The 14,410-nt window shown below is 51.6% G+C and overlaps 4 protein-coding genes across 4 annotated transcripts; all 4 read left to right on the forward strand.

The window, feature by feature from the left end:
* Positions 1–973: 973 nt before the first annotated feature.
* On the forward strand, positions 974–6,278 carry COCMIDRAFT_27238 (uncharacterized protein; the record flags this gene model as incomplete). The annotated part of the gene is made up of 2 exons (XM_007690834.1): positions 974–3,562; positions 3,615–6,278. The coding sequence occupies 2 exons, from the start codon at positions 974–976 to the stop codon at positions 6,276–6,278; spliced, it is 5,253 nt and encodes a 1,750-aa protein (XP_007689024.1).
* A 1,301-nt stretch (positions 6,279–7,579) lies between these two features.
* Positions 7,580–9,895, forward strand: COCMIDRAFT_6240 (uncharacterized protein; the record flags this gene model as incomplete). The annotated part of the gene is made up of 3 exons (XM_007690825.1): positions 7,580–7,887; positions 7,947–9,575; positions 9,631–9,895. 3 exons carry the CDS (start codon positions 7,580–7,582, stop codon positions 9,893–9,895), a joined length of 2,202 nt encoding a protein of 733 aa, XP_007689015.1.
* Positions 9,896–10,282: 387 nt separating this feature from the next.
* Positions 10,283–13,541, forward strand: COCMIDRAFT_98259 (uncharacterized protein; the record flags this gene model as incomplete). The annotated part of the gene is made up of 2 exons (XM_007690863.1): positions 10,283–13,260; positions 13,319–13,541. The coding sequence occupies 2 exons, from the start codon at positions 10,283–10,285 to the stop codon at positions 13,539–13,541; spliced, it is 3,201 nt and encodes a 1,066-aa protein (XP_007689053.1).
* A 446-nt stretch (positions 13,542–13,987) lies between these two features.
* On the forward strand, positions 13,988–14,408 carry COCMIDRAFT_98227 (uncharacterized protein; the record flags this gene model as incomplete). The annotated part of the gene is given in 2 exon segments (XM_007690864.1): positions 13,988–14,129; positions 14,143–14,408. Coding segments are annotated over 2 exon segments (408 nt in total), but the record flags the coding sequence as incomplete, so codon positions are not given.
* Positions 14,409–14,410: the final 2 nt, after the last annotated feature.

Genomic DNA, 14,410 nt, shown 5'->3' on the forward strand with positions numbered 1-14,410 from the left:
ATGGATAGATGGCTAATTATTCGGCTTATGGAGAAGCCAGATTGCGCCGGCTAACCTGAGGGATGCGGAGTACCTAAGCCAGGGATAGGTCAGGCCAACCGTGCCAGCGGATGTCTACTCGAAGAAAATGCGGCCAGGGGATGGATGCGGGAGAGCAGCGGCGGAGAGTCGAGTAATTGAAGAAGACAATGAGGTCCCTCGGCGCCGCTCTGTGGGTTGGAGTGGGAACGTGGCTGAAGGGTGGTGGTGAAACAAGCATTTGTGAGAGCGTGTACTCTACTCTCTGCCCTCGCGCCACACATACGCCTTGCCTGTTTGGGCGATCCGCATCTGCGCTTATGCTTACATGTGCAGAAGCTGATACGGATAGAGACAACCCACTTAGGCGCCGAGCCTACTCGACTTACTGTGTACTAGTGCTGCTAGCACTAGCATGCCTGCCAGGCCATGCCCGGCCTGCTCTTCTGCTGTGCCGCCCGCCGGTGGGTGTGGATGCATGTGCATGCCATGGCAGGGCACATGGGTCGAGGCGGGCGGCCGGCCGGCCGTGGCAGACGCCGTCGTCTCCAGCCATCTCTCTTTCACGCCCTCCCGCCACCCATTTCCACCATGCGCTGACCATGGATATCAATCTCTCCCCTGCTGCCCTGCCGCTCCTCCTCTTCCCTTGTATATAGCATCTTTCCTGTAGTGTGGCTCCCTCGTCGTCATTGCGCTTCAGTTGGACCCGAGTTTTTTGCGCTGCTGTCTGCCAGCGCCTCGGCCGCACCGCCACACCTGTTCTTCGTACTACACCTACTGTAGGTAGCTACCACAAATGTTACCACTCGAGCCGCTTCTCTAAGGGTCCATGTGACAGTGCTCCCTGCGCACAGAGTCTGCATCCAGCCCGAGATCTGTCCCTTCTTACACCCAGTGGTGCTGGTGGCCCCCACTCGCTTCAACACTGCCCGCCTCATGAGCCCGTCGCAACATGGAAGAAAAGCGGAACAGCGGCTCCTACGCCGAGCGAGCTGTTAATATTAATATTGCTCTCCGGAAGACGCCCGACAGCTCTGCCCCCAGGCGCGCAACGTCATACCGTCGCCCAGCCGATGCACAACCAGCTGGCGCATCTCCACCCGAGACCGCCATGTCCACCGCCATGCCCAGTAACACTGCCCGCCCAGTCGTAGCTTCCTCCTCAGATCCTGTCACCCAGAGACGCCGGAACAGCAAGATCATCCTCCCTCCCACCACTGGCGCAATGGGCGAGTCCATACCCGCTGCGCCAGACGTACCGCGCGCACCGCCCTCGTCATACAGAGACCCATACTCGAGGGGCGTCAGGGTCCCGGCACGCACAAGCTCTGGGCGGGCACGCGATCCAGCCATCCAATTGAACCCCAGCAGACAGCAGGCGACCATCCAAACAGCCGCAGACAGACTATACAACCTACGCTCACCACCATATGCTCCCGTAGAGCCACTGGCAGGAGCTGTAGGGCGGCGAGGCTCCCAGCGTGGTCCTTCTGTGCCAGACCGTTCACCGCTCCAGAAGCTGGAAGGCAAGCTGGATGACATCAGCAAAGAGGAGAGGAGAGCGAGGATATTGGAAGCCGAGCTGGCAGCACAAGAGAAGGCTGAGGCCGAGGCACGGGAAAGGCGGGCGCGAGAAGCCGCTCAGAACCAGCAGCGAGTCGTATCTCAGCCCGTGGCAACACCAGACAACACCTCTGGTGCGCCCAACCGAGCAGGTAGCAGCAAGCGTCATGTTTCAATGCCAACAGAGAAGAAGCATGCGTCTCCACAAATAACCCAGTGGGAATCCGACAATGGCTTCATTTACGACCTTAACGAGCCCTGGGATCCTTCTCCGCCCGAGGGCGGAGCAGTCCAACCCGCTCAACAAGCCACCAGGCACAAGGGCCAGGCTGTTCCGCGAACTACCAGTCTGAAAGGCAAGGAGCCAGTTAGGGGCTCACCGCACAGTGGCAGTTATAGCGATCGGAGCTCACTTCCTTCGCAAAAAGACCACAAGCCTGCGTCTGATGCTGCGGGACTTGGCCTGGTCGGTGTAGACGATACGTCAGCCGGGGCTGAAGTCACTCGCGCCGAGAGCAAGAGAGTCCAAGGGAAAAGAGATAGCCGTGGAGGCATCATGGCTGCGCAAATGGACATGTCGCAAGAGTCTGTTGACCATAAGGTGGCGCCACGTGTGGTCGATATTCCACCAACCAAGCCTCGCATGCCACCTGTACCCAAGACTACCCCTGTTATGCCCCCAGTACCCCAGACCAATCGAAAGAGTGTCGTTTTCTCCGAGTCCGAGTCTGAGCTGGATTTTCATGATCCCGAGAAGAAATCTCGTCATCGTTTCAGCCGCCATGGCGAGCCGGAAAGGACATACACACCCAAGGCAGTGCTCGATGAATGGAAAAATGCCCCGGTCGGCGCCCTTGTTGCTGACGATCTTGACTTGAACGCCCCAGTCACGGCTAACAGCGGCAACAAGGCATGGTGGGAAGAAACCAAAATGGCCCGGCGAAGACGCTCTAACAGCTATGCGGAACCCATGTATGATGGCTATGCTGATGACACACATTTGCCAACCAGCTTTAATCCACCGTTGTACCTCAAGTGTGGACCGCTCCTACGCTACACGGGTCTTCGCAAAGACCGCAGCAAACCAGGTCAAGAGCGGGAGATATGGCGAGGCAGTGTCATGATTGTGACTGTTGACGCGTCCTCGTCCTATTCCAAGCCACCGACGTTACGACTGTTCAAACAGCCAATGGATATCCTGCCTCCACCACCGGAGGAGGTAGACCATGACCAGCTTGATCCATCATATATTGACCCTATCGAAGGCCAGGCCAAAGTGTCGCGCACCGGCAAGACGCTATTCGTCAGGCCTATTGATGAGATTGTCGAAGACGTGGACCTATCGCGCGTCGAAAACAGCACGGGGCTATTCTCCAAGACTCGGAGCACTGCTAACGGATCTGCCAAGTCCACTCGCATCCATAAGAGAGATGGCGAGAAGCTAGGCAAAGTACGCGACTTCCCTGGTATTCGTCTGCACGCTGAGCGGGGTGTAACTTTCTGGCGCTTCAACATTGAAGTCGAACTCGGGACTAGCCAAACACGCATCGCCTACAAGATCAACCAGGGTCCGGCTATTGGGTTCTGGGTCCCTGCCAAGGGGGAATCCATGAACATCATGTTCCACAGCTGCAACGGGTTTTCTGCTAGTGTCGACCCCGATGAGTTCTGTGGTCCAGATCCCATGTGGCGCGACGTCCTCAATACCCATCAGACCCGCCCGTTTCATGTAATGATTGGTGGGGGCGATCAAATCTACAACGATGCTGCTATGAGGGAGACAACCTTGTTCAGGCAATGGACCGAAAACAGAAATCCTCTACACAAGCATCATCAACCATTTTCCGAGGAGATGCAGAATGAGCTTGAGCAGTTTTACCTAGATCGGTACGCGATGTGGTTTTCCCAGGGTATGTTTGGCTTGGCCAATTCACAGATTCCTATGATCAACATCTGGGATGATCATGACATTATCGACGTAAGTTTGGTCCCGCAATAATATCTGAATGCTATCTAAATTGGTTACTTAGGGCTTTGGTTCATATCCCCACCACTTCATGCAAACTCCAGTTTTCACAGGAGTCGGCGCTGTTGCGTTCAAGTACTATATGCTCTTCCAGCACCAATCTGTGCCCGCAGAGACAGAAAAGACAGAGCCTTCATGGGTGCTTGGCAAAAACCCCGGTCCTTACATCAAAGAACGATCCAGAAGTGTCTTTATGCGACTTGGTAGGCCTGTGGCCTTTCTTGGTCTTGACTGCCGTACAGAGCGGCAGCGGGATGAGATACTTACCGAGGATTCATATGACATCATCTTTGACCGTCTTGAGGATGAGATAGTCAAGGGCGAGACTAAACACTTGATCGTACTCCTTGGTGTGCCCATTGCCTACCCTCGATTGAACTTCCTCGAGAATATCCTGACTAGTAGGCTCATGGATCCCATCAAGGCTCTTGGTCGCACTGGCATGCTGGGTAACTTTGTGAACAAGTTTGACGGCGGCGTGGAGATTCTTGATGACTTGGATGATCACTGGACTGCAAAGCACCACAAGGAGGAACGCAACTGGTTCATTCGTGAGCTGCAACACATTGCCTCCACCAAATCTGTGCGTGTCACAATTCTTGGTGGCGATGTCCATCTGGCAGCGGTTGGTCAATTCTACAGTAACAAGAAGCTCAACGTACCAAAGGACAAGGATCACAGGTACATGCCAAATGTCATTTCCTCGGCCATAGTCAACACTCCGCCTCCCGATATGATGGCAGATATCATCAACAAACGCAACAAGATACATCATCTAGACTCGGACACGGATGAAGACATGATCCCACTATTCACCCATGGTGTGGACGGGAAAAAGAGAAACAACAATCATCTCCTCCCTCACCGAAATTGGTGTAGCATTCGAGAATACAAGCCAGGATCTACACCGTCACAGACACCATCACCGCCTGTCACCCCAGATAGTCATGGTGCGGGAAGATCGTTCGCTGATTTTGCACCTGGTCAGCTGGTGAGAAGGCTGAGTGGACAGCAAACAAGGCCTTCTGCACGGCGTCAGGGTCCTCCTGTATCATATCGCAACAACCCGGCTTATGCAGCTGCCGATGACCAGCAGGTGGGCCACCATCAACTGAAATCTTCGTTTTCACCTGATCGTTCGGAGCCAGAGAGGCCTGCTCATCCTCGTCGCAATTCTTTATCCTCGCTATTCCGTCGTCGACCCTCAATGGATGGCGACCGCCCGGGCACCTCGGAAAGCACAACGCCTCGAGGTCGCCGCAGCCAATCTCAGGACCGGCCGTCCAATTTCCACCGTCGCCCTAGCGTACTGAGCAGGAAGAGCGTGAAAAAGCAGGAGTTTATCAACCTCGAAGGTGGTCTTGATATTTGCCTCAATGTCGAGGTTTCACAGCACGACCCGGCAGGTATCACAACACCGTATCGACTACTTGTGCCAGCTCTCGATTATGTCGAAACTGAGTCTGGTGTCGAGGAAAAGGAGCCCCGTAAACCTCGAGGCTTCTTCCGCGCCTTTGGTGGAAAACGCAAGACTACAATCGGTGAAGATGGTAACTCCATCTCAGGTAGCGAAAGCGGAAGCGAGCTCGGCGAGATTTCTAGTGAAGATGAGGAAGAACGCAAACGGAAACAGTACAAAGTCGGGCCCAAGGTAGTAATTCCAGGCATTGGTCCACGTAATGGACGCGGGTCTGCCTCTGCTCCTACCACGCCTGCAATACCAACTCCAGCCATGGCGCCAGCCTCTGCTGCTACTGGCGCTGCCGCTACTACCACTGTCCCCCGTAACGATCTCCTCAGCTCTGGTTTCCATATCAATTCAGCCCGGACAGCAGGCCCAGCTCAGTCCGATGGAGCCGTTCACAATCCTGCAGCTCGAATCCAAGGACGTCGAAGTCTAGACACAGGGCCGAATGCCGGTGCTAGAGCCTTTGCTTGGGACAGTGTCGCTGCGAAGAGGAATGCGAGCGCCCCTCAGCATCCTCAAGAGATGAAAACTGCTGCCCAAGCGACTGCACTTCCATCTCGCTCTGCTTCCACTCGCATACAGCCTACATATAGCAACTCTTCCCACAAGTCACAACTACCAGCAACACACCCGGATGATCCCCTGAGGGTGAAACGGAGACCAGTAGGAGCTACAGGAGGCCAAAGCCCATACGGCCTCACAGCAACGCAATCGCAAAAGCGAGCCAAGCGCGAATCCTACCCACCCCATCCCGCAATCGTCGGCGCAGGTCCTGGTTCCCCCTACGCCCGAGACGGCCAAGGTCTCCAACCCCGACAAGACACCGCCGGCGGCAACTACTTCAGCAGCGGCGGCCGCGACGGCCAAAGCCACCCAGCCATGGCCCCCCGCCAGGTAATCGACCCCGAATACACCGAAAAACCTGTCCAACGCGCAGACTACGCCGCCCAGCCCTCCCGCGGCGGCTACGACCGTACAACCGCTACGTATCCTACATACCCGCAACGCAACGGCAGCGTCGGCACCGCAAATAGGTATCTCGGCACTGGTCCGCCATCTGACGATGACGAAGATAGCTTTGATAGTGCTACAGAGGAAGAGACAGGGTTCGCGGAGCAGCAGCAGCAAGGGGAGCAGATGAGTCAAGATAGCTTTGTTGTTCCGAAGCAGAAGAAGAAGTGGCAGATTTGGAAGTCGTGAGCTGCTGTTTTTTTTTTACTAATACGATTCCGAGTTTCTCTACTCCGGCTTTATTCGGGAGTAAGAGTAAATTTGGATGGATAATGATGTTATGATTGGACTTTCTCTCTTCTTATGAATACACGTATTTTTGGGGGGGGAGGGAAGGGTGTTGGCTTGGGGTGTACAGACCTAGGGCGTATGATGGGGCGACTTCTTTTGTATAGCAACGTGCGTTTCTTTTTCTTTTCTTCTTTTGAGCGGTCCTTTTCATGTTCTAGATATCCTCCACTTGGTTTATTTTTATGAATGGTTGGTAATGAATCATACGTATTCTTATTCTTACTATTGTTCTTGCTGGTGTGTAAGTGAAGTGCTATCTTGAGACGTTGGATGGAAACTTCACGTCAAACGTTTGATCATATTTATTGGTGTTGTGGTTCTTTTTGGAGTGTGTACCAAATATAGTGTATATCGCTAATTGCGTAAGAGCAGTATGATTCTAAAAATTAACGCATGAATGTATGTATGTACGTATGTCTGCAGAAGCAAAAGGCAAAACGTCTACCCAACTTCGTGGGTAGAAATGGGGCAAAAAAAAGGAAGGAGATATAGTCCTGGTGGGGCTGGAAGAGCTGTTAGTAAAGAAAATCAAACTGATTTCTTGCGGGAGAAACCTACTTCGAACCCACGGCATCCGCATAACCTTGGATGAGGTCATAAGAGTCTGACGAATCTTATAAGAACGGCGCGCTACCACTGCGCCACAGGACTTGATGTCCTTGGACTGAATTTTAGTGTTTTTTCAAATTCCGTTATTTATAACGATGGCAAGATGCTGAAAGTAACGCAGCTTGTGGTGTTCGGGACCCTTGGTTGTACAGGCAGCATCTTCGATCCCGAGCGGGGTAGCGCAATATCGGTGAGTGATGACACAAAGGCGCCGCTAGCCGCTGTGGGTGGCTGGCGTGAGGGGTCGGTCGGCCAACCACATCCGCCTAGTTCCACGTACCACGTCTACCACGGTGCTCTTTCACATTTGTTTACTTGTCGTTCTTGTTCTTGCAAGCAATTTCGGCATTTGAAAGAACATCTCTCTTAGTAAGTGGCACTTCTGGTATTGCTATGTCAAAGGCAAGGACATCTCCAAGTGGCGGTCTGCATCCTTGCATATTGCTTGTTGGGATAGCATCATTGACCTAGCCACGAAGCTGGACACGAGCACTCGATAACACAAAGATTAACCATCTTTTTTATTCATTTCATAATCTTGCAAACTGACATCTTAAGCAGGCGCCTGATTTTCGCAGGCCACCATCATCATGACGATCAGAGCCGCCAAGTTTACGCCCAAGGTGCTCCTTGAAGCACCTCGGAGATCTCAAGGCTCTCCAAACTCGGATGCATCAAAGATTCTGTATTCTGTGTCGACTTATTCTTTCTCTGAGCACGAAAAGAAATCTGAGATTCGTCTTTTGGACGTTGAAAGTCAACAGACTAGCCTGGTGACGGATGACAAGGCTTTCAGCGAGCCTACGTGGCTTGACGATGAGACGGTGCTTTTGTTGAAGTCGAATGAAGATGGCACAACAGAGCTGGTCATCGGGTCACCAGAGAACTTTGAGAAAAAGTATGTATTGCATTTCATGATCCTACGTTCTGATAATTGGATTATTAACCTGCTACTAGTAAATACACAGCTGGTACTTTAGAAGGCCCAGTCAGCGATTCCAAGACCTACCCACTCGGCAATGGCACATATGCGCTGGCACTTGTCGGTAAGGCAAAACCAGATGGTACGCTGTTCAATCCAGAAAAGGTTGAAAAGTCGCATACATCAGGAAAGCTGTACAAATCTGGCTTCGTCCGCCACTGGGATCATTATGTGACTGAGAACCGCAACGCAATATGGCTTGGCAAGTTGAGCGTGGAGAAATCGGAAAGCTCAACAGTTCTGAAGTTGGAGCAGCCGTTCAAGAACGCACTCAAGGGTACCTCTTTCGAGAGCCCAATTGAGCCATTTGGAGGCAAAGATCACTTTGACATCTCGAAGAATGGTCTTGTTTTTACCTCGAAAGACCCTGATCTCAACCCAGCTACCCATACCAAGACCAACATTTATGTTTCCGGAGCCGAAGGATTCTGGGATGACTTGCATTCAAAGGACATTCCTGAAATCAAAAAGACTACGATTGAAGGTTTCGAAGGCGCGAGCACTTCTCCAGTCTGGTCAAACTCTGGCAAAATGATTGCATTCTTGTCCATGAAGACTGATGGATACGAGTCAGACAAGAACCAAGCATTCATCATCCACGATTACAAGGATCCATCACGAGTTACTCTTCTTTACGCTTCGGAAGATGGCAAGGGCAAATGGGATCAAAGTCCGCAATCGATAGCTTGGAGTCCTGATGATTGGCACCTCTACTTCACAGCGGAGGCGCACGGTCGTGGGAATCTGTACAGTGCTGGTCCTCCCAAGCCAGGTAGTGAGAAAGAACCTCTCCCCTCACTTCTTGTGAGAGGTGGAACTATTGGCGGTGCCCAGGTCCTCAACAATGGCGATTTATTTGTCACTTCTACTAGCCTGATCGAGAACTCTTTGTACTCGCTAGTACCCCTAAGCACTCGTCCCAATAGCGTGGATACATACAATCTGCCTATTGATGACCGACCGTACGACTCGGATCCCGACAATCTCACTACCAAGTACATTTCTTCCAATACACGCTCAGGCTCCATGTTTGGATTATCGCGTCATCAAATCGACGAGATTCACTGGGACGGCGCGGCTAAGGATACCAAGGTCCATGCTTGGGTCATAAAGCCCAGTAACTTTTCATCCAAAGAGAAGTATCCACTGGCATACCTGGTCCACGGTGGGCCACAAGGCGCGTGGACCGACGGATGGAGCACACGATGGAATCCTGCTGTATTTGCTGAGCAAGGCTACGTCGTCATCTGTCCAAACCCCACGGGTAGCACGAGCTACGGCCAAGCCTTTACTGATGCCATCCAAGGCCAGTGGGGTGGACTGCCCTACCAAGACCTCGAGTTGGGATTCGAATACATCAAGTCCAATGTCAGCTATGTCGACACAGATCGCACTGTTGCTCTTGGTGCTTCATACGGCGGTTACATGATGAACTGGATACAAGGCCACGATCTAGGCCGCAAGTTCAAAGCCCTTGTAACTCACGACGGCGTCTTCAGCATGCACGGCCAGATGTCTTCTGAAGAACTCTACTTCCCCTTCCACGATCTCAAAGGCACCCTCTGGGGTAACCCTGACGGCTGGGATAAGTGGGATCCAAGCAAGTACGTTTACCCAACTATACTCAAATTAAAATCGTTACTAATTCATGCTACGCAGGTTTACGAAGGACTGGGCTACACCGCAGCTTATCATCCACAGCGAGTTGGATTACAGACTGACGATTAGTGAGGGGTTGGCAGCATTCAATGTGTTGCAGAGCAAAGGGATTGAGAGCCAATTCTTGACCTTCCCAGACGAGAACCATTGGGTGCTTAAGCCAGAGAACAGTCTGATGTGGCATGAGGTTGTATTTGATTGGATCAATGAGCATGTGGGATTGGAGAAGTACACGGAGAGCGAAAAGGCGAGCAAGAGGGTGTAAGATGATTGCATAAAGACACCAGATTGAAATAGTTCAAGGCATTCCATAGTTCAACTACTGGGAATAAGCATACATCCCAACTTTTGAATGACGAGTTTAGTAAAAGGCTTTGATTGGACCAAATGTGCGCGCTTTGGATGATGTAGTGCTAGCGCGACTTCGTTATCGATAACAATTATTTTCTCGGAACCTTTGAAGCTTCCTCGGCGGCCAGAACTTTTGCTCCCACGCGCCGCCAATCCCACCACAACACCAGCAGCAGGTGTCACTCCCTTGTCATTCACCCAAGAGCACCTTGCGACTCGTTTGGTGTTATACAATTGCCTGCGCCATCCAGACACATTCGAACACGGAAGAGGAGGCGCCGCCGCCTGCGCAGCTCTCAAGATGCCGAAGAAAGCCATCGACTCCCGCATTCCGGCGCTGATTCGAAATGGCGCACAAGAGAAGAAGCGTAGTTTCTTCGTCGTTGTTGGCGACCGCCAAAAGGACGTCATTGTCAATCTCTACCACATTTTGCTCAACGTCGACGTTAAGCTGAACAAGTCTGTGCTGTGGGCATACAAGAACAAGCTACTGGGATTTTCCAGTCACCGCAAGAAGCGCGAAAAGAAGATCAAGAACGAGATCAAGCGGGGCATACGTGATGTCGACACCGAGGATCCATTCGAGTTATTTATCTCGACGCAGAACATTCGATATGTCTACTACAAAGAGACGGAAAAGATTTTGGGTAACACATACGGCATGTGTATCCTCCAGGATTTCGAAGCGCTTACGCCCAATCTCCTTGCGCGGACGATAGAGACAGTTGAGGGTGGAGGACTGGTTATACTCTTGTTGAAGGGCATGAGCAGCTTGAAGCAGCTGTATACCATGTCCATGGATATCCACTCCAGATACCGAACAGAGGCGCATAGCGATGTCGTTGCGCGCTTCAATGAACGTTTCCTACTGTCACTTGGAAAGTGCGACAGCTGCTTGGTTGTCGACGATGAACTGAATGTGCTTCCGATTTCAGGTGGAAAGCACGTCAAGCAATTACCGCCACCAGACCCAGAATTGGAAGGCAAGACACCAAAGGCGAAGGAATTGGCGGAGATTAAAGAATCCCTAGCGGACTCGCCTCCCACTGGAGACCTGGTCAAGCTAGCAAAGACTGTGGACCAGGCAAAGGCCCTCCTCACGTTTGTAGAGGCGATTGTGGAGAAAACTCTGCGAAGCACGGTTACACTGACAGCAGCGCGTGGTCGAGGTAAATCAGCAGCTCTGGGTGTGGCTGTAGCAGCAGCGGTCGCACACGGCTACAGCAACATCTACATCACATCGCCAAGTCCAGAGAACTTGAAGACGCTATTCGAATTCATCCTTAAGGGCTTTGACTCGCTCAACTATGTCGATCACCAGGACTATACGATTATGCAGTCCACTCAGCCGGATCAGAACAAGGCGATTGTAAGGATCGAGTTACACCGCCAGCACCGACAAGTGATTCAATACATCAAGCCCGAAGATTCGCATGTTCTTGGCCAAGCGGAGTTGTTGGTTATTGACGAAGCTGCAGCTATTCCTCTACCCTTGGTACGGAAACTCATGGGCCCTTACCTCGTCTTCATGGCCTCGACAATCAATGGTTACGAGGGTACTGGTCGATCACTGTCTCTGAAGCTCATACAGCAACTTCGCGAGCAATCACGAGGCAAGGGTTCCAATGGCTCGACACACGTCGTAGATCGCTCAACAGGAAAGGAGACAAAGGATGCTTCAGAGACTACGATGACAGGCCGCTCGTTGCGAGAAATCACGCTTTCAGAGCCAATTCGATACGCTCCAGGCGACTCTGTCGAACGCTGGATGAACGACCTCTTGTGTCTCGATGCAACCCTGCCCCGAAAAGTAGCCACAGCAGGATGCCCTCACCCAGACAAGTGCCAGCTCCTCCACGTAAATCGCGATACACTTTTCTCTTACAATCCAGCTGCAGAAAAGTTCTTGCAGAAGATGATGGCGCTCTATGTTGCCAGTCACTACAAGAACACACCCAACGATTTGCAGCTCATGTCCGATGCGCCAGCGCACCACCTGTTCGTCCTTACCGGACCTGCAGAGGACAACAAGCTTCCTGAGCCTCTTTGTGTCATTCAAGTGGCGTTGGAAGGTCAGATTAGCAGGGAAAGTGTGCTGAACAGTTTGAGCAGAGGGCAGCGTGCCGGCGGTGACTTGATCCCATGGATTGTGTCTCAGCAATTCCAGGATGAGAACTTTGCAAGTCTGTCGGGTGCCCGTGTGGTGCGGATAGCAACAAACCCAGAATACGTCAACATGGGATACGGATCAAAGGCCCTGCAACTCCTGGTTGATTTCTACGATGGCAAGCTCGCAAGCTTGTCCGAGACGGAACCTCAAGAGGTAGAGCAGATGCGAAGAGTCACAGAGGAAGATTTGGAAGATGCATCACTTCTCAAGGATAACGTCAAGGTTAGGGAGGCAAGCGAGATGCCGCCGTTGTTCGCTCGGTTACAGGAGTTGAAGTCACCCAGGCTTGACTACGTTGGTGTATCATACGGTCTCACGTCGCAGTTGCATAAGTTCTGGAAACGCGCATCCTTTGTGCCAGTGTACCTTCGGCAAACACCCAACGATCTGACTGGAGAGCACACATGTATCATGCTACGCTCGCTCGAGACTACCTCGTCAGATGGAAGCTGGGTAGCAGCCTTTGCCAAGGACTTCCAGAAGCGCTTCCTCTCCCTCCTCTCTTATCAATTCCGCACATTCCCATCCACAACATCTCTCTCGATAGAAGAGTCCGCCTCAGCAGGCTCCAAACTCGACGTCGACCTCGCCGCGAAACCCATCACCAAAGCCGAACTCGACGCCCTCTTCACCCCCTTCGACCTCAAGCGCCTGGAATCCTACGCAAACAACATGCTAGACTACCACGTCATCCTCGACATGCTCCCCTCCATCGCCCACCTCTACTTCACCGGCCGTCTCAAAGACACGGTCAAACTCACCGGCATCCAAAAATCCCTCCTCCTCGCCATCGGCCTCCAGCGCAAAGAATTCTCCGATGTAGAAAAAGAACTCAAAGATGCAAACGCAAGTCAACTCATGGCCATGTTCGTCAAGATTATCCGCAAAGCCGCTACCGCCTTCCGCAGCATTGTTGAAGGCGCTGTTCAGGAAACCATGCCTGAGGCTATGGACATTGAAGATAATGCGGGAGCGGCAGATGGAGATGCAGGCCGCTTTAAGCCGCTGGAGAAGAACTTGGAAGAGGAGTTGAAAGAGGGCGGAGAAGAGTTTCTTGCAGAGGATAGAGAGAGACAGAGGAGTATGATTGATGCTTTGCCTTTGCACAAGTAAGTTTCCCTTATTCTACCAATTTTCATTGCTCGGGCTAATTTGTACAACCAACAGATACGAAATCGGCACTGGAGCCACCGACTGGGAAGACGCCGAGCGCGCTATCAGCAACGCGACGAAGAAGGGCGCAGCGGGTAGCATGACGGTGTCTGTCAAGACGGGCGAGAAGAAGCGGAAAGTAGGGGAGGCGGTCGAGGAGGCGTATAAGGAGGCGGAGAAGTTCAAGGAGAGTGCCGGGAAGAAGAGTAAGAAGCATAAGTCTGGGAAGAGGGCTTGAGATGGTTGCATATATATGGCATAAGGGTTGTTGTTGTTTTTTAAAAATTGGCGTTTGATATCCGGTTAAAATTCTTTGAATCAGAGTTACGTACATGTGTTTATTGTTGGTATCCATGTACACACATACATACGCACACAAAATGTACGAAGAAAAAGCAAAGTCTCTCTGTCTTGTTTCGCACATCCCTCTGTCCATTTGAACAAACCGTAACCAGTCTTGGACTCGAGAAAAATTACACATTAAACAATAAGCATTAGTACCTCTCGTCGATTCCACTTGAAAGAGAGGGAGAGAGAAAAAAAGATTAAAAAAATGAGGTGAAAATAGAATAAAATAAGTTCGACTACATATATAAAAAAAAGCTACTACATAACACTTGTCGTGTTTTAGGGGGGTGGGGTTGCCAGGCAGTACAAGCACAAGGCAAGAAAAACCCAAAGTGTGAGGAGAGAAAGAAAGAAAGAACCTCCCCAAAAATGCCAAAAAAAAGATCAAGATTGAGGAGGGAGATGGGATGGGGATATCATGCGCTCTTTGAAACAAAGAAAGACGAACGTAAAACCAAATGCGAAGACGGGTACGTTGGTAACGGAGGGAGGGAGGGAGGGTGGGTGGATGGATATGAGAATATGTGAGTGTGTGCCTTTGGAACAATCTTCTTTCTTTCTACAACTTTTCTCTTGTCCCAAAATGCGTGCATTTTTGGGGGTGAGATGGGGAGGGGGGGAGGAGCGATGTCGTGCGAGCATTTCTTTTATCCTTTGTTTCTTTCTTTCTTTTACTGAGGTCTCTGTGATTGATTACACGCCCTGCGTTATGTATACTATTCAACTTCGACGTCGAATTCTTCATCAAGGGACGTAGGT

The sequence above is a fragment of the Bipolaris oryzae genome, assembly GCF_000523455.1.
Source record: "Bipolaris oryzae ATCC 44560 unplaced genomic scaffold scaffold_86, whole genome shotgun sequence".
In the NCBI taxonomy this organism is placed as follows: domain Eukaryota; kingdom Fungi; phylum Ascomycota; class Dothideomycetes; order Pleosporales; family Pleosporaceae; genus Bipolaris; species Bipolaris oryzae.